Raw genomic sequence first — 21646 nt, 5'->3', positions numbered from 1 at the left:
CTTCATTGTTACTACTTTTGAGTGAGAACCTGGTGCTGAAGGAGCGCCTTTTTTCTTTCTTTACAGTATTATTATTTTCTTTCATTGAGTTAAGTGTGTGTGTGTGTGTGTGTGTGTGTGTGTGTGTCTGCTCTTGATGGGAGCCAATCTTAGAAGCAGTACAAGAACAGCAAGTGTTCTGAGACCCGAGTCATCTCTTTGTTTGGCTGGTTTTGTGTGTCAACTTGACACAGGCTGGAGTTACCACAGAGAAAGGAGCTTCAGTTGGGGAAGTGCCTCCATGAGATCCAGCTGTGGGGGGGCATTTTCTCAGTTAGTGATCAAGGGGGGAGGGCCCCTTGTGGGTGGTGCCATCCCTGGGCTGGTAGTCTTGGGTTTTATAAGAAAGCAAGCTGAGCAAGGCAGGGGAAGCAAGCCCTGACTAAGACACAATTTAAAAAGTTATTTGGGACATGGGGTGGGGTTGGAGAGCTGGATCAGTGGTTAAGAGCACTGGCTCTTCGAGAGAACTAGGGTTCAGTTCCCAGCACCCACATGATAACTCACAATGTTCCAGTTTCAGGGACTCTGACACTCTCTACTGGTGTCTGTGGGCACCAGGCAGGCATGTGGTATACAGACATGTATGCCGGGTATACAAGTGTAAATAAATATTTGAATTACAATAACTCTAGAAACTAAAACAATTATTTTTGCATGCACGATTATGGTCATGCATACATGCATGTGGAGGTCAAAGGTCAATCTTTGGAGGTCAAAGGTCAATCTTGGGTGTTGTTCCTCATGAATCATCCTTTTTTGTTTGTTTGTTTGTTTTTGTTTTTGAGGCAGGGTCTCTCACTTGGGCCTGAGCTCATTAATTCATGGAGAGGCTGGCCAGCTGGTGAGCTCTCTGCCCATTTCCCTCTCCCACACTGGCATCACAAGCCAGGCCGTTACGGGTTTTGACATGGGTGCCAGGAATCAGGTGTGAGTCTTCACACCTGCACAGCAAACATTCGCCCCTCCCCAGGTCCTCCCACTCACATCTCAACCGTCTCCCACAGAATCACATCTTAAGTTTGGTTATGGTAACACGCCTGTAGTTGGGGAAAGTTTTGGAGACATGTGTGTACATGACATGGCAGGGAGGAAACTGTAACGACTCAGTGGTGTTCAGTTCTACAGCTGGTGAGGAAGCGTAATTTCTAAACGGTTTCCATCACCCATCTCCCATACCATGTGCCAGCTCTTTTCAGCCAACCATTTGGCTGATGGGATCATTTGGTCAATAGAATGGCCCAAATGTTTACCCACAAAGGTGGGAGCCTTGGAGATCATCACTCTGGGGATTTTTTAATTACAAGACATGGCGGAACTCCAAGGGACCCTCTGCTCTCCTGTCAATCATTTTCCTCATTGGGAAGTCTCCTCACTCTGATACCAGAGTGTTCTTTTCAGTCCTGTTGTTTTTGTTTCGAGACAGGGTTTCTCTGTATAACCCTGGCTATCCTGGAACTCGCTCTGTAGACCAGGCTGGCCTCAAACTCACAGATCTGCCTGCCTCTGCCTCCCAAGTGCTGGGATTAAAGGCATGCACCACCACCACTTGGATCTTTTCAGTTCTTCAAGCAGCATGAGAAAGCCACATTGACAAGCCGTGGTGATTGCTGCTAAAGTCATCCAGAGATTGCTGTTTCCTGCTGGTGGCGACTTTTCTCAAGCTTTCACACCCATAGCTCAGTCCTGGGGCTAAGGAACAGTTTTTCCAGTGGCCTTTCAGGAGGTATTTCTCCTGATGTCACCCCTTACACTGGGACCTGTGTAGTCAGAGTATGGGGGAAAGAGCTGGTGTTGGCTCAGTGTAGACAGCCACTGCTCAGTGTCTGTATGACACGGGTTCCAGAATTCTCTGAAATCTGCTAGTGCTCAAGGCCCTCACACAAAGGATAAAGTGCCTGCTTATGACCTACATGTGCCCCACCCTGCACTTGGGGTTTAGCTATGTTACATTCAATACCTAGAACAGTGCAAATTAAGACACTTGTTACTCTGTGCTGTTTAGGGGTAACGAGAAGCAATGGCTGTCTGTCAGTGTTCAGTAAGGACAGAACTTATTTGGATATTTTCAACTCTGTTTAACTGTGAGGGTGCAGAACACACAGATACGGGGTGGGCAACGGAGGTGCACTTTAAATACATTGCCTCCCAAGTGGAGCTTGGGGTCTGGAATACAACTTCTGTGTGCATTGTAGTGTAGGCAATTGCCTTCTCACTTTTGCTATAAAAATGGCTTCTGCATGTTGCATGGTAGCTCGTGCCTATAATCCTAGCACTCCAGAGGCTGGGGCAGGAGTGCCAGGAATTTTAGGCTAGTGTGGTCTATTCTGTCCTGAATTACCAAGTGATGACGACGACGATGATGATGATGACGACGACGACGACGACGATGATGTTGATGATAACAATGATGATCAAATAGGTTTCTCAGTGAGAGCCACCATGATGTGGAAAACCACAGCGGTGAATAAGCACTCAGCACATCTATAAAAGCTGGTGTGGGTGGACGTCTGTTAAGCAAGGTCAGATAATCAAGAGATTAAGTCACAGATTCCAACTGGCCCCAAGTGGCACGGAAAACAGACAGTGCCAGAGAGATCACTGTTTATCAAGCAGTATCCCGATGTCTTCGAGATTTACGGTGGATATTCATTTCCTCAGCTGGCTGTCAACTTCCCTTCTTGCTGTTTTTAGCAAGTGACGCACATGCAAACACACATGCGTTGCCCTGGGTGAGGGGTGTGGAAGAACACACAGAGTGCATCTATGATTACCTGGGAAGCCCAAGGCTAGTCAGGAGGGTTGTAACATTGTTCTCTTAGAAGCAGCTTAAACTGGCCAAGCACACAGTAGGACAGCAGCCTTGAGTGACTTCAAGGTGCATTATTAGCTCTGGATGAGAGGCCCAGCAGAAGTTCCCATTCTTAGAACGTTAGAGATGCTTTTATTATAATGAATTGCCTCAACTCATGATCTGAAGGTTCAAGACCCTCATGAAGCCGTTAGAAGTCCTTCTTGGTAGTTAGAACTCTGCAGAATCCCAAGATGGCCTAGCTCAGGCCTATTTTCTAATAAAGCCATGGAACCACTGGGTTAGGACTGCAGGTTTATGGTCTCATTTAACTCTCAAGTGTCCTGCCTCTGAATTCCAGCCTGTTTGTATTTCTACCTTCTTAAAACCTTACAGCAAAGCTCCGATTTAAAAACGAGTTTTATCAGGGACATCCAAATCACAAAAAGGGTAAAATGCTTAAAATTCTAGGAAATGTCTCTCTTGATTTCCAGCGCCACCCTGGAACTGGGCCGTGATGTCCAGCTGCTAGTATCAAATGGTGTTGGCTTTTTAGTCGGCTGGTCAGATTTGGAGAATATCCCATGAGGTGAGAGGAACAGGGTGGCGAAGGCATCCCAGCCTGGCAGGCCTGGCACACTGTGCAACTCACTGTGTTTTCGACTTCTGCTCCAGCCCAATTCTGTCTAAAAGTCTTCCAGGAGGCCATGAAGGGCAATGTGGTTAGGTAATTAGACCTGGAACTTTGCAGGCCAGGGCCTGCGTTCTAAAGGCCCTGTCACTTACCAGTTGAATGATCATAGACAGGCTGGTTATCCCGTCTCCTCTTGTCCTCTCATCTCCAGTAGGAATGATCGCAATAACAACAGTTCTACCTCCAGTGATGGTAAGGATTGGGGACTGTTACAAGTACTTAGAACAGACCCTGGCACTTTGCTGTCACATACTGAATGTTAGCTGACGCCCAGGCTTGGTGGATCAGATAACCCCTGGCTAATGATGGGCACCTGTCACATGGCCACCAACTGTCTCGGGATCAGCCTGCTGTATTTGACTACTGCCCAGCAAGAAACCAAGAGAGCAGCTTTATGTCACCGGATTTGTGGGTCAGCTGCAGAACACGGAGTGCTGGAGTGCCCGAGCTGACTCTTTCTGGACTTGTTGAAGTTCTATTCAGAGTCCTGCCTGCTGCAAATACTACTTCGGGCACTGGTTCTGTGGTCTCAGAGGGCTAGGAAACCTTCTTGAGTGACATGCTGGGCTCAAAGTCGGCAGCTTCTCAGGCTACTGAATGAAGGAGCTGTAGTAGTTTATCTAGACCAGGCCTCCTGACCATTTCACAGCCCATTTTCCTCCCATTTTCCTTTTTTTTTATTTAATATTTTTATTTTCTATATTCTTTGTTTACATTCCAAATGATTTCCCCTTTCCCGGATCCCCCTCCCCATATGTCCCATAAACCTTCTTCTCTCCATCCATTCTCCAATCACCTCCCTCCTTTTTCTCTGTCCTTATATTCCTCTCCAATGCTAGATCAATCCTTTCCAGGATCACGACCCTCTCCATACTTCTTCATGGGAGTCATTTGTTATGCGATTTGTGCCTTGGGTATTCAGGGCTTCTGAGCTAATTAATATCCACTTATCAGAGATTGCATTCCATGTGTATTCTTTTGTGATTGGGTTACCTCACTTAGGATGATATTTTCCAGATCAAACCATTTGCCTAAAAATTTTGTGAATTCATTGTTTCTAATTGCTGAGTAGTATTCCATTGTATAAATATACCACATTTTCTGTATCCATTCCTCCTTTGAGGGGCATCTGGGTTCTTTCCAGCTTCTGGCTATTATAAATAAGACTGCTATGAACATAATGGAGCATGTGTCTTTATTGCATGCTGGGGAATCCTTTGGGTATATGCTCGAAGTAGTATATAGCAGGGTCCTCCGGAAGTGTCATGTCCAGTTTTCTGAGGAACTGCCAGACTGATTTCCAAAGTGGTTGTACCATCTTACAGCCCCACCAGCAGTGGAGGAATGTTTAAAATTACAAAGTTTTTGTAAGGCAAAGGACACTGTTAAAAGGACAAAACGGCAACCATCAAATTGGGAAAGGATATTCACCAACTCTACATCTGATAGAGGGCTAATATCCAATATATACAAAGAATTCAAGAAGTTAGATCCCAGGGAACCAAATAACCCTATTAAAAATGGGGTACAGATCTAAACAAAGAATTTTCACCTGAAGAAATTTGGATGGCTGAGAGGCACCTTAAGAAGTGCTCAACATCATTAGTCATTAGGGAAATGCAAATCAAAACAACCCTGAGATTTCACCTTACACCAGTCAGAATGGCTAAGGTCAAAAACTCAGGAGACAGCAGGTGGTGGTGAGGTTGTGGAGAAAGAGGAGCACTTTTCCCATTTTCCAAAGCTGTTCCCACAAAGTTCATCCCAGAGTCCTCATGGAAGGCGGGTGTGTGTGTGTGTGTGTGTGTGTGAGGGGACGGTGAGGGGACGGGGCTTGCTGCACAGGGATAGGGAACTGTCTGTGGTAAAGGTTAGCACTTCACCTCAAGTCTACTGAGAAGCAAAGAGCAGACCGGATTAGATGTCCTGGAGTCTAACTCCAGGGGACCACGAGAAGGTGGTGGAGCTCTCTTCCTCTCTGCCCCTTCTCTCCCAGACCCCTTTCTTGCCTCCCTCCCTCCTCTCTCCACGTGTTCCTTGGTCAGCCCTCCCCTCTCTCTCCCCTCCCTTCCCAACTCCACTCCGCATGCCTTAAGTAAACTCTGGTCCATATTTAAAAAAAAAAAAGATGGTGGAAATCCATTAGCCTAAGATATGTGTCTGATTCTGGGGAGAATGAAGACTGAAGTAAGAAAACCTTTGACCCCAACTTGAGGCAAACAGAAGTTCAGAAGCTCCGCCCCCACCCCAAGACCATCATGAGGACTGCCCCGGCTTCCCTCCTGCCATGCTTACTTAGTCCGGGGGTAGGGGGAGCCTATGGTGAGCCGCACAGCCTCGTGTGGCAGTGGACTATATCCGAGGAAGCATCTGGCTCCCGGAGCCGGCTGTTCTTGCTAAGGTGTCTGAGTGGCACAGTACCACGGGTTGGGAGTTTGGGGCACTTCAAGCCATCTTCCTCTTCCTTCATGCTCCCACATCAGCACTGGGGACTCAGCCTTTCTCAGGCAATGCTACATCTTTACACAGGAGCTCTGGAGAAGCTACACAGTCACGTTGCATTGTGGGTAGTTGGGGCAGAACCCAGGCCTCCCGATGTTAAGGCCATGCTGTTCACTGTGCCATGGCCTTAGCCTCGGAGCCCTGATTTCTAACTGGTCGCTTACAGACACGGGTGAAGCTATCCCAAGCTTGTGAGTGGTATCCAGCATGGTGAGTGGGCACGGCCTCCGAGTCTGAGCCCCTCATCTGTGGAGCTGATAATGTCTCCGGGTAGATTCTGCCAGAGTTGAGCTGAAGAAGAAACATGGCTGATTTTGCTGATAAACTTGCTCGGTGCATATGGGGAAAGTCCCGCACATCTGATCCCAGAGCTTGTCTGTGTTCACGGCATAAGAGCAGCAGAAAAACCGAGGCGTTCTCCTGCAGGCCACGCATGCTGAGGGATAAGCGGTGGGGTCATTGCATGCAAGGCTTCCGACGATGCCTGTCATCTCTCCCAGCTGCCCAACCCATTTTCTTGCCAAGCTTCTGGGACAGCCGCACATACTTTGCTTGAATTCGACCCTTTCTGACTACCAGTGATTTTGAGTCTCCCTGTTTGTTATTTCAGTCTGTGGGTACCTGCTGTCAGCTCAGCCCAGATGTGAAGAAAAGAGTGTCCTTTCTGCCCATTTCTTGTCACTGTGGGCGAATTTGTTGGATGTTTGCATATTAATAATTTCTCTAAACTATCTGGCAACTTTAAGCATCCTCCATTGGATGTAATTATATCAAAGCAGCCTATGTCCGGTACTCTCATAATGACAGTGTCTTGGATTTTGTTCCTTAGCCTTGTACTTTCACCATTTTCATGGATTGGTGATTTTTAGTCCACCTGAAACACTCTGTTTAAAGCAGCACAATTAACCTAGCCACGCCCCCACGAACCTAGCCCCGCCCCCACGAACCTTGCTCCGCCCCCATGAACCTAGTTCCTCTCCCTTGCCCATCCCCCCTTCCCCCACAGTGAACTAGCTAGTTTTTCCAATACAGATTCTCCATTTCTAAAGGTTTCATCATTACCAAGCAGCTCAGCCTGGAGTCCATCCAGGTGCCAAGATGAGTCAGAGGTTTGCAAACAGTTGCAGTTAGAAAATGTCTCTATGAAACCCGAGGCTGCGAGGCTCCCACGTGACCGATCTGCAGCAAGGGTTTGCCTGTGGAGAATGTCACGTGGAGAGAGACATGGGCGCAGAGTTTGACAGAAACGCACAGGTGCTGTGGTCCATCCCCAGAGAGCCAGGGTTGGCTGAGAGAGAGAGGAATTGGAAACCTGCAGCACGTCTGCAGTGCTGGAATATTCCAGGAAGGCAACCGTGATGTCATGAATCCAAATTCACACACTTATTTCTAAAAGGTATGCATTGAAATGTGAACATGGTTTAAGTGCAATCAGGTTTTGGTATACCCAGAGCCTCTGGGCCCTGGGGTCTGGGATCAAATTCCCTGGTCTGCCATGCTCTGGATGACCTTGAGAAATCTGGCCTCTGATGAGATATGCAGCAGATAATCTCTCAGAAGCACTTAGCCAGGGGCCAGCATCAATTACATCAGTTAAGCACTCAGTGAAAAGCCACTATAAAAGTGAGGGTGTATTAGAAGATAGAAGAGGCATTCCATGGAATGCTAGGAACAAAACTTGTTGTTCCTTTTGTGTTCCAAAAAAGAAGATAGGTAGGTAGATAGTTTCAAGGTTTGCTAGAGGTCAGGGAAACACTATTCTAATTTTCTTTCATCTATCTCTTTCTGACTGTCTTCCTACCTATCTTCCCTTTTGGAATCCTAAATTCACAGAACTGGAAACAGTGTGCTCACTGGTTTATGATGGAAGATACACGCTACGACTTGGTTATTCCAAACTGTATGGTGAACCCAAGATCACCGCTAAATCTCTAATTAAAGACATGAAATGCCGTTGACAAAGAGCACACCAAGTTCAACCTATGCTGTGCTTGCAAGGCACGAGGGAATTTATGTAAGTTGAGGAAGCCTCTATGACTGGAAAGGGCCAGTGAGGGTGGGGCCCCAGAGGTCATGGGATACAGAAGACAGGCAGCCTGTAGGGGCTTGTGATGCAGTTTAGCCTGTAGTGATGTCAAACCATGAGCCGATCTGGACTGTTCACCGGGCAACCCGCCCTTTCTCTTCATGTTATTGTAAGACGCCCAAAAACTGAGGGCGCCCCAGCGCCCCACGCCTCAGAAGGTAACACCAAAATCACTTGCAAGAAACGGTCTTGATGCAATAACATGAGGATTTCTTTTATTCCAGAGCTCTGGGGTCCACAGCCATATACCGCACAAGGGTAGAGGACTGTGGGACCCCGTGCAACTGAAGCCAGGGGTATTTAAAAGGGAAAAATCACAAGACAAGGGGTGGAGGACAAATTATGCACAGAATGGGGAAGTACAGAATGAGGAAGTCAGGCAATAGTTTATGCCTTAAGGAAGGTTAGAGATTATCTGGAGCAAACATCCTTGGTGCATTGTATAGTTAAACATTGGAACTAGAACTGGGTGGGCTATCTTTCTCAAGTTGAAATCAGAAAAACAAGTTACTCTGTGCTGGGCTAGTTGTTTAGGGGTCTAAAAACATTGAGTTGGGGTCTCTCTTTATGTGTCTCTATATTAGTTGCGTGCCTGTCTCTCCTCCACCTCCCTTTCGTCTATATCTTTCTGACTATCTACCTAACTTCTTGGCTTGGGTCTAAAGTTCTTTAAATTTTAAAATTAATATTAAGTGTATTTTGGTCATATTCCCTCCTCTTCTTTTACCTCATCTCAGATACTCCCTATCTTCTTATCCAACCTTTCCCTTTCTCAAAAGGAAAAAAGAAAACAACAAAAAATGAATATTAAAACACAAACAAAAAAGAAAGAAAATTACTAAGACCAAAAAAAAAAAATCAAACAAGACAAAAAAAGTACACACATGTACACAGAAAACCCAGACCTGGATCCTGTGTGTGTTGGCCATCTACTCCTGAAATGTGGCAGACATACCCAGTGGGACTCCACTGAGGACAACATTTTCCCCTTTCAGCAGGCATCAATTGGCAGCAGTTTCTTGGTCAGGGCGCTCACTCCCCTGACACCCCTCAGCCCTGGGAGTCAGTCTGGTTTGGGTTTGTGTAGGTGTTGTTCAAGCTGTCACAATCTCTGAGAGTGTGAGTGTATCGAGTCCTCTTGTGTCTGCAAGGCACTGTCTCCCTGGAGTTATCCACCATCCCAGCTTCTTCCTGCTACCACCCACCTCCTCTTCCCCTTAGATCCGGGAACCTTCAGGGGAGGAATTTAATAAAGCCTCCATTAAGGACTGAGTGCTCCAAAGTCTCTCTCCCCATGGTCCAGTTGTGGGTCTCTGTGTTAGCTCCCCTCTCCCGCAGGAAGCAGAATCTCTGCTGAGGACTGAGTGATGCTCTGATCTATAGGGATAACAGTATCCATTTGAATATTAAATAACTCAATGATAAAACAGGAGTCAGCTGGGCGTGGTGGCGCACACCTTTAATCACCCCTGCATTTGGGAGGCATGGGCAGGCTGATTTCTGAGTTTGAGCCCAGTCCTGTCTACAGAGTGAGTTCCAGGACAGCTAGGGCTACACAGAGAAACCCTGTGTCAGGGGAAAAACAAAACAAAAAACCAAAAAAATAAAATAAAATAAAATAAAATAAAAAAATAAAATAAAATAAAATAAAAACCAAAACCAAAACAAAAAACCAGGAGTCATTGTATTGCTTTGTTTTTCAACTATTTACCTATGCCAAGAGAGGAGCAACCCACCCGGAAGTCCCTGTCAAGAGATGCCTGTCTGAGATCTCTTGTGATCTCAGAGATCCAGCAAAGAGTACTGTGGAGTGATTGATCCTCCTAGAGGGAGACATGTTAGCCATAATCGCAGGGCATATACTTTCCAGCTGTGGCCTCAGCAGCAGGATGTGAGCATGTTTAAAAGAAAGACTCCAGGTCAGAAGTAAAAAGCCCTGGTTCATTAGCCTGAAGTAGGTGTGCACTTTGGTTCACACGGTGTGATCTAACTCTTCCTGTGTGAGGATCAATTTAAGTTTATACACAAAACTTTGAATCTATGATGCTTTGATAAAGGGTCGCTGATTTATTTATTTATTTATTTATTTATTTATTTATTTTGGTTTTTTGAGGCAGGGTTTCTCTGTGTAGTCCTGGCTGTACTGGACTGTCTGTAGACCAGGCTGGCCTCAAACTCAGAAATCTGCCTGCCTCTGCCTCCCAGGTGCTGGGATTACAGGCATGAGCCACCACACCCGGCTGGATCGCTGATTTATTAATATTTACTTGTAGGGGCTCCATGCCCGGGCAGTACCCAGTTCAGCTGGGTAGGTGTGCATTGTGCAGCAACATGCGTGGCAAAAAGTGACAGGAGGGGGAAGCATGTTGATGCACCCCTGTAACTCCCCACTTGAGAAGCAAGAGGACATCGAGTTTGAAGCAGCCTGGGATATGTAAAGACTTCTAGGCTAGTCTGGAACCTTTTTAAAGAAGAGTGTAGGAGGTTCTAGATGGAAAGATGGACGGGACTGGTGGGGGTGGGGGACCTTTATGTAAAATTATTACATAGAGGTTGAGAAAGCTGGGGAGGGAGTGGAGCTTCCTCTAGCCTCTGCGCCCGCCTCTTGACCCTCACCCTCTCCTCCACCCCTGATTGTGCTGCTAAGGGTCCTGTGAGAGCCCTGGGCCCCGAACCCTCATCGGCATCTGAGATCTGGGCACCCCCAGCCTAGCTCGGTGCTGTGCGCAACCAATGCTCTTCTGGCGTGGGAGAATGGAGTGGGACCAGGCGTTCAAGCACCTGGAACCGCAATGGGAGTGGGCGATCCCGGGGTTGCGGGGCGGGGCGAGCGGGGCGGGAGGCGGGGCGGGAGGCGGGCCCGGGAAAGTTTGCAGCGGCTGCAGAGGGCTGGGCTGGCCTGGGCTGGCCGCCAAGGAACCGTAAAAGGCTGGGGCGGGCGGGGTGGGTGTGGCCGTGCGGGTGAGCGGAGCCCTGCACCGGGGCTCGTAGTCTCCCGCAGCCTGTCAGCCATGGGCGCCGTCTGGTCAGCTCTGCTGGTCGGCGGGGGTCTGGCAGGAGCGCTTATCGTGTGGCTGCTGCGGGGCGACCCTGGGGTCCCGGGAAGAGACAGGGGTGTGGAGCCGGAGAAGGATGCACCTCCAGGGGAGGCTGCGGCCCCGGGAGGCGGTCCGGGTGGTGGTGGCAGTGGCGGCCTGAGCCCTGAACCTTCCGATCGGGAGCGTGTCTCCAAAGCAGGTATTCTTCCACCCCTCGAGCCAGTTGTTTTCAAGTTCCCTGGGGAAGGGGAAACGAAAGGCACCTGGAGCTGTGCGGGTGGGTTCTGGTGGACCAGTTTCCCCGACCCCGGACTGAGCCCTCTTCAGCCCTCATCTCGTTCCGGGGCTGTCCTGTCCTGGAGAGGCCACGCGGGTCCTCCAGAGGCCGCGCCCAGTTCCTGCTGCCTCAGCGGGCACGGGCTCCTCTGCCTGGCCGCGCATGGCGCAGAGCTCTGGCTTGCGGGGCATCTCGCAACTCTTCAGTTTCTGATGGAGCTGGGAGGGACAACATCGCAGTCCCTGACATACCACACCCACCCCACTTTAGATCTGGGTCTTACAGCAGTTGAGAACTCTCTTCCTACTAGCTGGGCAGTACTTTCAGGAAAGTAAAATTCAGCCTAGACTTGGGTCATAAAGGCCACTGTAGCTGAGGCTGTGCGCCGGCCATGTGAACACTTAAAACAGCCCAGGGTGGGGGCCGCCTAGGGAATCCAACTCCGATGAGAATTGTCACCTAAATTTAAATCTTCATTTTAGAGACCCTGCAGCAGGCAATCGGTGCGCAGTGGCACAAACGCCTTTGCCCTTTGCCAGCTGCCTGGCAGAACTTATTTTTAGTGGTGGTCATTTGTAGCTACTACGTGCAAATCTTTCCCACGGGCTGGGTTTTGATAAATGGCTCATCTGTTTTCTTCAGAAAATTGGGATTTCATAGAAATATTGGGTGACATCTCACTTTGAAGCTCATTAAAAAGAAGCAAAAATGTAGCAAGAGTTCTCCCAACCCCTGCTGATTTATGGTTTGGGGTTGGTTTTTTGTTTTTGTTTTGTTTTGTTTTTAGGGCATTCAGGCTTGTAGGAGAGGTAGCCGGGAACAAAACCAGGTTTCTAGAGGACTTGGATCATGTACTTTTAAGAATAGTTTTTATAACTGTGTATGTACTTAGGAAAATCTCATGCTATAGACACTCCTTTTCCCTCAAGTCCTCCCCCCACCCCACCCCCACCGCTACTCAGTCTTGCTCTAGGTCTTCCTCACACTGACTGCTATGCCTTCCTGTTAGCTGGAGCAGGCCCGTCTGGCATTCACTTCCAGGGAGTTCAGGTGTACTCCCGGGTGCAGGGTAGCCATGTGATCCATGGTTCCACAGAAGGCACTGGCATGGCATGTGAGGCTGGGCCTGTGCTAAGCTCCTGCCCCAACCCTTGGACAGCATTTTTTTTTTTAAATGACAGGAGCCAAGGGACTTAGCTTTGGATACCTGCCAACATGGCCGGGACTGTGGGAGACTTTGCAACTTGCCACTCGATTCTCTCTCTCTCTCACGGTGTGCGCTGAGATTCCTGGTGTGCTTTTGATTGTTGGCTCTACACCATGTGTGCTCTTAGAGCAGCGTTGGGAATGTGCAAATAGGTACTTGATTTTTTTTAAACGGGGCCTTGAACTGCACATAGAAGTAAAGACAACAGCAACAGTTTTCTGAGTTTTCCTTTGCGAATCACCTAATGTTACTGTCCTTTCCTTTCTTAGCGCATCTTCGAGAAAGCAATGGACATTTGATTTCTGAGAGCAAAGATCTTGGTAACCTGCCTGGAGCACAGAGACTGCAGAATATTGGAGCAGACTTGGGCAATGCCAGAGAATCTGTTCCCGTTGGAAAGATTCCAGACACACACTCCAGGGACAGCTCTGAAATGTCAAGATATCAAAGCCGAGAATCTCATGTAGGAGAATGGAGACTCCCCAAAGGACAAGAAACAGCTGCTAGAGTAGCTGGTGGTGTGGCCGAGAAGCTGCCCTCCAGCGGCCTGGCCATGGACACAGCTAAAGCGGTCAGTCAGGACCCGGCAGGCCATGAGGACTGGGAGGTGGTGTCTAGGCACTCGTCCTGGGGAAGTGTTGGTGTGGGTGGCAGTCTTGAGGCTTCTAGGTTAAGTCTGAGTCAGGGAATGGACGGTAGCACAAAGAGTCTTGTGGGAGGAAGAGGCTGGGGAGTAGACGGGGAGGTGGCATCTCTGGAACCCCCCCAGGTCAGCATCCAGTTCCAGGTGCACTACGCCACAAGCACCGACGTGCAGTTCATTGCAGTCACCGGAGACCATGAGAGTCTTGGGGGATGGAACGCATACATCCCACTCCACTACGGCAAGGACGGGCTCTGGTCTCATTCTGTCTTCCTGCCTGCAGACACGGTGGTGGAGTGGAAGTTTGTGTTGGTAGAGAATAAGGAAGTGACTCGCTGGGAAGAATGCAGCAATCGACTCTTACAGACTGGCCGTGAGGATAAAGTGGTTCATGGGTGGTGGGGGATTCACTGACTCTGGTTTTCAGAGCATCCCAGAGGCTGCAGTGGAGTGGGGAAGAGGCTAAGGTTGTAGAGCACACTGCATAGTCTAAATAAAGTAAAGGCAGTGTAATTCCAATTGTAGCCCTCAGGGTTCTTTCAGATTTGCTAGTGTGGCTTTTTTTGTCCAAAATGTAGAAAGATGTATGCCTGCAGATAATGCTTCCTGTAAGCTGGCACTGGCCCTTGTATTGACTGGCTTGTGCTGACACATCATGATTTGAGGGCCTGATCATCCCTGGGTCGTTGCTTTGGCTCCGACAGGGGTATGGAGTAAGTGTGGCCAAGGAGAAACTAAGCAGCTGCTCCGGTGCAAGGCAGAGCCCTTAGGAGCTCTTAGACTAGGGAGACTACAACAAGCCTCACCAAACACAGCTGAAGAAACACTGTTTACATTTAATTGTAACATCGAATGGAACTGTGACCAGTAAGGGTCGGAGTGAAACTAGAGGGCTTCCCATTAGTTTTTATCCCGGTTTAAGTGCTGAGGATAGGGGAGATATTAGCAGGTATGTCTTTGACTTAGTGGTTGAAAGTCTATTCCGAGTTGGTCATCCAGGAAGCAGAGCATGGGAACTGGGGTGTGAGATGCTGAGGTGATGGAGGGTATAGTTCTTTGAGGACTGGGAGTGGCAGGTCCCAGTCTGGTGCATCCCTCCTTTACCCACAATGCCCTGGTGTGGACTATCTCTGCTCACTGCCCCACCCCATTCCTACTAGGTGTCAACAAATGGGCTGACGGCTTTTCCATCTGTTAACGTTTCACTCTCCTTACATACCAGCGAGTGAAAATCTATATAGGACCAGGATACAGAAGAATGTCTTTGCTCTGAGAGTAACTATGTTTAAGTTATAACTAACTAAATAAATTCTGAGTTTTCATATCTTTATTCAATGCCTCTGGTTTCAATTTTAGCACTATAACCTAGGTATAAAGTATATTTCACATGGAGAAAAGAAAAGCAAGCCTCAAGTTACAGCTGATGCCATAATGGAGAGTCTTTTCCTCCCTTGGAGAAAGTTTTAATTTTTTTTTGAGACAGGCTTATTAAATATTTTTAAAAACTTTGCTTAGAAGGGAGTTTTTGAGGTGGAGTTTCTTGTAGCATAGGCTTACCCCAAAATTCACTATGTAGCCAAGGATGCCCTTGAAACTGATCCTCCTGCCTCCATTTTTCAAGTGCTGGGATTATAGGCATGCGCCACCATATCCAAGCAGGCTCCAGCTGAGCTACACCGCAGCTTTGCTGTTCAGACAGTGTAGCCCAGGCTGGCCTGGGGCTCCCTGTGTAGAGAGCTAAGGATGACCTTCCTACTTCCACCTTCCAAATGCACAAATGAAATGAAATCTTTGTGTTGTCAGTCCATTATCTACCAGCTAAGGCAGGTATTTACTGCTGTCTAAGATGCCCTGTGCTGACAAAGGTCTACACTCAGCAGAAAGCAGCATTGGCAGGTTTGTTTGGGGGGCTTTGGGCTCTCAGCCTTACTCACAAAGCTAAGTAAGACAACCTAAATAAAAGGCTCCAGAACTGTTTACAGTTACCTGATGAATAAAGTCAGCCATTAAGACCTATTGACCTAAGACACAAATCATGCTATGTATATGCACTTTTATAATTAAATGCACATTGATTGTAACCATCATTTGAAGTTAGGTGTGCTTCAGAGTAATAACTTTTGAGGGCAGCACACGGTCTCCCCGAGAGCAGGGACACCCTCCGCAGGCCCAGCTGGATGCTGTGTCAGTCAGCAGATCAGGTCCTTGGGCAGCATCTCCCCTCATAGAGTTCCCCAGCCCCCCTTCTGCCTGGGGTGCCACCTTGAGGGCCCTCTCCATCCTTGGCATCCAGTCTGTGGGAGGAAAGTAACTTGAGGAAAATGTCAAATTCAGTATTAACACTCTGACTAGCCCACATCCATTCCACCTGTGGGAACTGGGCCATGGGGCTGCGACACGGCCTCCAGCTAAGCAGCCCAGTCTCCATGACAACTGTGAACTTGGAAGTGGAAGAAGACTTTCTGGGGGCATCAACCCCTGCCACTGTCTCTGATGTTTCGGCACATCTTGTGTGTCCGTCCTTGCCTCACTATACTTGGTCTGCATACAGAAATTCCCAGTTCATTAAAATTTCATTAAGGTAGAATGTATTTATTCGATGTAGAAGTTATCTATTCATTTGTTAAACAGTAACAAAGTATTTTCTTTCTTTAGTTTTATGCAAGAGAAGAGATTTCTAAGTTTTGATTGGGAGCACCAAAGTTTTGTTGATTACTGATATTGACAGAACAATGAGTTCAAGGTCACTAAAAAAGGCTGGTGTTTGTCCAGCATGCTGGAGTTTGTCCTTCTGTTCTTGGCCCTGCCTCCCTTTATACCATCTGAACACGTCTCCCCCAACCCTGCTCCTGAAACCCAGAATTTGTTAAAGCAGGAAAAAAATGACTCTACTATCTCAGAACCAGTAAAATAATTTAAAACGATTATACCAACATGCTAGAATTAACATAAGTTAATATATGAATATTCTCAAATCTGACTGGCAGTGTTCCAAGTTTTACTGTGAGAGCATTCAAGAAGTTTATTTCAAAATAGAGTTTACAGGGTTAGGTATCTTTTATTAAATTTCACATAAAAAGAAAAAAGTTCACAGGGCACTAATTATAAGTAACACCACAATTAGTCGGGTGTCAGCCCTCTGTAGAGAGCAGGCAAGCAACGCATCATTTTAGTAACATTTTTTCCTGGTCTTTCACTTTCTGAATCCTCTTTTCTTGATTTCTGATCATCGAAGACATTGCTGAAATATCAATAAAACAAAGTTAGGTTGTAAAGTCAGCTCAGGGTTAAAGCCCCCCCCCCCCCCCCCCGCCCATCTTCAAGGGTGAACTGACCCACCCTGACCCTGAGGTGCACAAGACTTCAACTCTGCGTGTGCACTTTTGTAACAAATGAACAGCCTCTAGGAAGCAGGATGAGATAAGGGGGAGTGGAGAGGCATAAGCCAAGCATCTCAGGAAGGTCCAGAGGCGCGCCTCCTGCCCTTCCATCCTGGGGACTTTCTCTGTGCTCGTGTGTGCACAAATGGAAATCCTTGTATGGCTCTGGCTCCTGTTTGAACTGGGGACTCAGCCCACGCTCGTGGGCGAGCAGGGCGATCTCTTAATATCAAGTTCCACCTACAGCCCTGTGGTTTAAATTTTGATAAATTCTGCCCAAAACTCCAAAACTATTTGTTCAGACCTTCCAGCGCCATCTTGCCAGGCACCGCGCCTGGCCCAAGGCGGCGTTCCTATCACAGATGCCGCCTGCCTTCCATGGATGACTCTGGGATGGCGTAAGCAAAATGAACTCAGAACGAGTGGGTGTGAGAGAGACCAAAAAACAATCTATGCTCTTAAAAAAAACCAACAACAACAACAAAAACCCTACTCACATAATGTAGGCAGTGCAAAATGTGTTCTCACTGCTCAGAGTGGACTGGGTTAACACAATTTACTTGAGATTTTCCTTGACAGCAATGTGATGGGACCTCAGTGTGTTAAAGGGTACGGGCTTTAGCAAGGATCAAGCCTCAGGCTGGGCAGCTGGGCTGGGCGGCTGGGCTGTGGTGGCGTACGCCTTTACTCCCAGCCCTTGGGAGGCAGAGGCAGGTGGATTTCTGAGTTCAAGGACAGTCTGGTCTACAGAGTGAGTTCCAGGACAGCCAGGGCTACACAGAGAAACCCTGTCTCAAAAAAAACCAAATCCAAAAAACCAAAGGGGTGGGGGGGAGGATCAAGCCTCAGCTCTACCATTTACCACGTGACATGGGACTTGCTGTGCGTCAGGACCCACACTTCCTGAGCTCAGGGCCACGCTGCACGTGAGTGAGGTGGTAATGGACGCCGCTGAGAGTTAGTAACATGCTTACATTCGCTGCACCAATGTTTGTGGTTAGAAACACTCCTGTGTGTGCATACATGCATGTGTGTATCTTCCTGTGAGGTTTTCCCGACTGCTGGGACCTGAGCCCGGGTTTTGGTAGCTAGGCGAATGCTCTGTCAGGAGCTAGCTCCCAGCCCTGGAGCCCGCCTGCCCATTCTGCATCCTATACCTTGGTTCTTCAGCTGTAAATCTTCTACCAGGGTTTGCAAACTTTCCAGTCTGTTCTGCAGTTTTCGGCATGTTTTTCCTGTTGTTTCTAGTGACGGAGACTGTGAATCTATTAGAAAATTGCTTAGATGTGATATTAAAAGTCTATTTAATATTTCTTTTATAAATCTTCAAATTACAAGTAAACAACTTCTCTTATGAAAATTGTAAGACAGTATTTTAAAATGAAAAGGTTTCCCACTTAAATAGAGCAATTCTAGCTTATTTGGTTTTGTTTCACATCAATTTGATTTACTATTATTCAACTACATAGTATTAAACCCATGAGAAGAAGTTAGTGATATACTGTATGGGTCAGCTAGACCCCAAACCTGAGTAGTTCCTAACTGGGGGCTTCTTGGTGTGCGCCTGTCACCTGGGTGTGGACAGTCTCTGTGGTGTGAAAGGGCTTTATGCATGCTGACACAGGGCCCAGACGCCCGAAAGCTGTCTCTACTAAGTTTGTGAAGTTCTGTCAATTTCTGAAAATACTTGGCAAGCAAATGGATCTCAGCCAAATAGATGACCAATTTTGAAAATATCATTATTGACTTACTTTTCATTCCAAAGTATCTTTTCATTGTAAATATAGTATTAAAGATAATTGTCTAAATGTTACTTGAATTTTCAGTTCAAGAGGATGAACAGTGTCTTAGAACAAATCTTAAGATGTTCAAAGATAGGATAGATTAGGAATCTTTGAACAAAAATAATATATAACACGATGCTTGGTGAGGACCTGAAACTGGAGGAAATGTAATCACTATGCAGAGTTACAGGCCCTGCCCCTCCTCTCACAGTTACAGGCCCTGCCCCTCCTCTCACAGTTACAGGCACTGCCCCTCCTCTCACAGTTACAGGCCCTGCCCCTCCTCTAGATCACCCTTGGCAGGTCAGTTAGCTGATTCTCACACTTGTGTGCTTTGCTTGCCTTCTTTGACATGGCTATTACTATGTAGCCACAGACAGGGTATCAGGATGCAGTCATGGACTGGGTAACTATGTAGCCAGGGATAACTTTTGTGGTTTACTATGGAGAGTAGGCCTTGGACTTTGGAGACCTCCTTTCTGTGTCCTGACAAATGACACAAAGAGCTTAGATACAGAAGATATAGAGTATAATGCATAAAACAGTAAACAATAACATGTACTCAAACGTGATTGGGTTCTAATTTTTATACTTTTTTAGGATCTAGAAATATGTTATGGCCTAGAATATCAAAAGATTAAGATGTTTTGACTATGACACAACACCTCATGTGGCTTATTTCTTATCAATAGGAATGATTCACAGATTGATGGGCTGGTTTTGGTCACTGCTGTATAGAATGAGACATTTCAAGTACAATCAACTGATATGTAACACATATTTTAAAGCACTTAGTCCAAATCAAATCGGCCCTTTTAAATTCTTTTACAAAACAAAAACTGAACTTAAAAATTTGATGTAATTTTTAACAAGTTCGTATAACAGACATTTACACTTAAAAGACTGTTGGCTGAAGGAGAACCCTATTTTAACAAAGCAAGAGTGGAAAGTCTCAGCACTTAGATACAAAGTATTATAAAATTATAAAGCCAACAAGTAACAGCAACATAAAACAAGAAAAGGGTTCATTGTTCATGTTACACAAGTTTAAAAATGCATTTATATATTATATCTGTACTGGATGGTTTTGTGTGTCAATTTGACATAGGCTGGAGTTATCACAAAGAAAGGAGCTTCAGTTGGGGAAGTGCCTCCATGAGATCCAGCTGTGGGGCATTTTCTCAATTAGTGATCAAGTGGGGAGGGCCCCTTGTGGGCGGTGCCATCTCTGAGCTGGTGTTCTTGGATTCTATAAGAAAGCAAGCTAGCTGGGCAGGGGCGCACCTTTAATCTCAGTGTTTAGGAGGCAGAGGCAGGCGGATTTTTGAATTCGAGGCTAGCCTGGTCTACAGAGTGAGTTCCAGGACAGCCAGGACTACACAGAGAAACCCTGTCTTGAAAAAAAAAAAAAAGAAGGAAAGAAAGAAAGAAAGGAAGGAAGGAAGGAAGGAAGGAAGGAAGGAAGGAAGGAAGGAAGGAAGAAAGAAAGCAAGCTGAGCAAGCCAGGGGAAGCAAGCCAGTAAGGAACATCCCTCCATGGCCTCTGCATCAGCTCCTGCTTCCTGACCTGCTTGAGTTCCAGTCCTGACTTCCTCTGGTGATGAACAGCCGTATTGTGCAGGAATAGAAACCCTGACTGAGACACTACCTAAGCTCTATTATACCAAGGTGTACATGTGAATACGCAGCAGCTGTCTAAGTTAACCAGCACATTGCTTAGAGCACCAACTGCAGGCTGCATGTGGGAAGAGGGCAGCATCCCACGAGCCTGGATGAAGAAATCAGCCAGCCCCATCAGCACTACCTTCTTACCTTTTGCAGAGTTGGGTGAATGGACAGGCTTGGTAGAGCGATACTGTGGGGTGGAGCCCCCCGACTCCTCCTCGGCTGAGCTCGTCAGGAGGGAGTGCACCGGGGACTTCTTAGGAGAAGAATTGAATGAACGAGAAGCTGAGACCTTCACAGACGGACTTGCTAACATCGCAGAAGGACATTAAACAGAATTAGTTAAAAACAGCGTACTGCACTTATAAAGAAACACCCCCGATAGCAGGGATGGGAGGAAAATACCTAAGGTTTCGGGTTAGAACTTCAAACAGTTATGTCCTATAAAGGGTTGTACCTTATGTGATGGGTCCATCTTAGTTAACTTGATTGAGTTAACTAGATTGAGAGACAGCTAGAGAACTAATAGAGTACATTTCTGAGTTGTGAGGGAGGGAGTTTCTGGAGACAAGTGGCATTTATATCAGCAGACAGGAGGAGGGAAGGCCCACCTCGTCCCTGTGTAGCACTGTCCGTGGGCTAAGACAGCTGGAACACAAGTTGGGGCAGAGGCTCGTCCGTGGGAACTAGCTTAATTCTTCATGGGTGAGTTTGCTTTTGATAGTGCTATCACCTGGAGGCATCAGGGCCCAATGTCTTCACCCTTGAGTGCAGGCAGACTCAACAGGGGACTCTCTAACAAGACTCCAGGCCTCAGCCTCACACTGGGGTGAAATCACTGCCCCTCTGCTGAACCTTCAAGATTCTTAGGCTAAGCAACTGCTCTTCCCTGCTATTAACTTATAGATGGTCTTCGCAGGACTCCCCAGTCTCGGATAATGTTTGTTAGTCTATAGTTACACAAGCATTTTGTGGTTGTGCTCCTCTGGAGAACCCTGGCTTAGCAATGAGAATGTGTACAACCCAGTATCCAGAGGTCTCACTTCGAATCAGATCCACTGACGATTTGATCAAACTGATTTGGGATTGTCAAATCACTTAGCTGTCTACGAAAACAAACAAAAAATGGATCTGGGGCTGGAGGAATGACTCAGTGTCAAGAGCAATGACTGCTCTTCTGAAGGTCCTGAGTTCAAATCCCAGCAACCACAAGGTGGCTCATAACCATCCTTAATGAGTTCTGACGCCCTCTTCTGGTATGTCTGAAGACAGCTACAGTGTACTTAGATATAACAATAAATAAAATCTTTGGGTGAGAGCGAGTGGGACCAACAGGAGTGAGCAGACATCCTGAATTCAATTCCCAGCAGCCACATGATGGCTCACAACCATCTGTACAGCTACAGTGTACGCATATACATAAAATAAAGTAAATATATCTTTAAAAAAAATGTTGTCAGCCAGGCGGTGGTGGCACACACCTGTAATCCCAGCACTCTGGGAGGCAGAGGCAGGTGGATTTCTGAGTTCGAGGCCAGCC

At 47.1% G+C, this 21646-nt stretch overlaps 2 protein-coding genes across 2 annotated transcripts in view; one reads left to right on the top strand and one right to left on the bottom strand.

Annotated features, from left to right (window-relative positions):
- The first annotated feature begins 11073 nt into the window (after positions 1-11073).
- Positions 11074-15477, top strand: Stbd1 (starch binding domain 1). Its single transcript, XM_052199347.1, has 2 exons — positions 11074-11349; positions 12904-15477. The coding sequence occupies exons 1-2, from the start codon at positions 11124-11126 to the stop codon at positions 13689-13691; spliced, it is 1014 nt and encodes a 337-aa protein (XP_052055307.1). The 5' UTR covers positions 11074-11123; the 3' UTR covers positions 13692-15477.
- Positions 15478-16441: 964 nt separating this feature from the next.
- Positions 16442-21646, bottom strand: part of Ccdc158 (coiled-coil domain containing 158) — a 50524-nt gene continuing 45319 nt past the window's right edge. Inside the window, exons 21-23 of the mRNA XM_052198933.1 lie at positions 20254-20415; positions 17815-17922; positions 16442-16518 (exon numbers count right to left, since the gene is read on the bottom strand). Of these exons, the coding sequence (XP_052054893.1) occupies positions 16442-16518; positions 17815-17922; positions 20254-20415 (347 nt within the window). The remainder of the gene's footprint in view (positions 16519-17814; positions 17923-20253; positions 20416-21646) is intronic.

This window comes from Apodemus sylvaticus, chromosome 11, assembly GCF_947179515.1.
Source record: "Apodemus sylvaticus chromosome 11, mApoSyl1.1, whole genome shotgun sequence".
Lineage (NCBI taxonomy): Eukaryota > Metazoa > Chordata > Mammalia > Rodentia > Muridae > Apodemus > Apodemus sylvaticus.
Note: the sequence above shows the minus strand (reverse complement) of the source record. Positions and strands in the feature narration are given on the sequence as shown.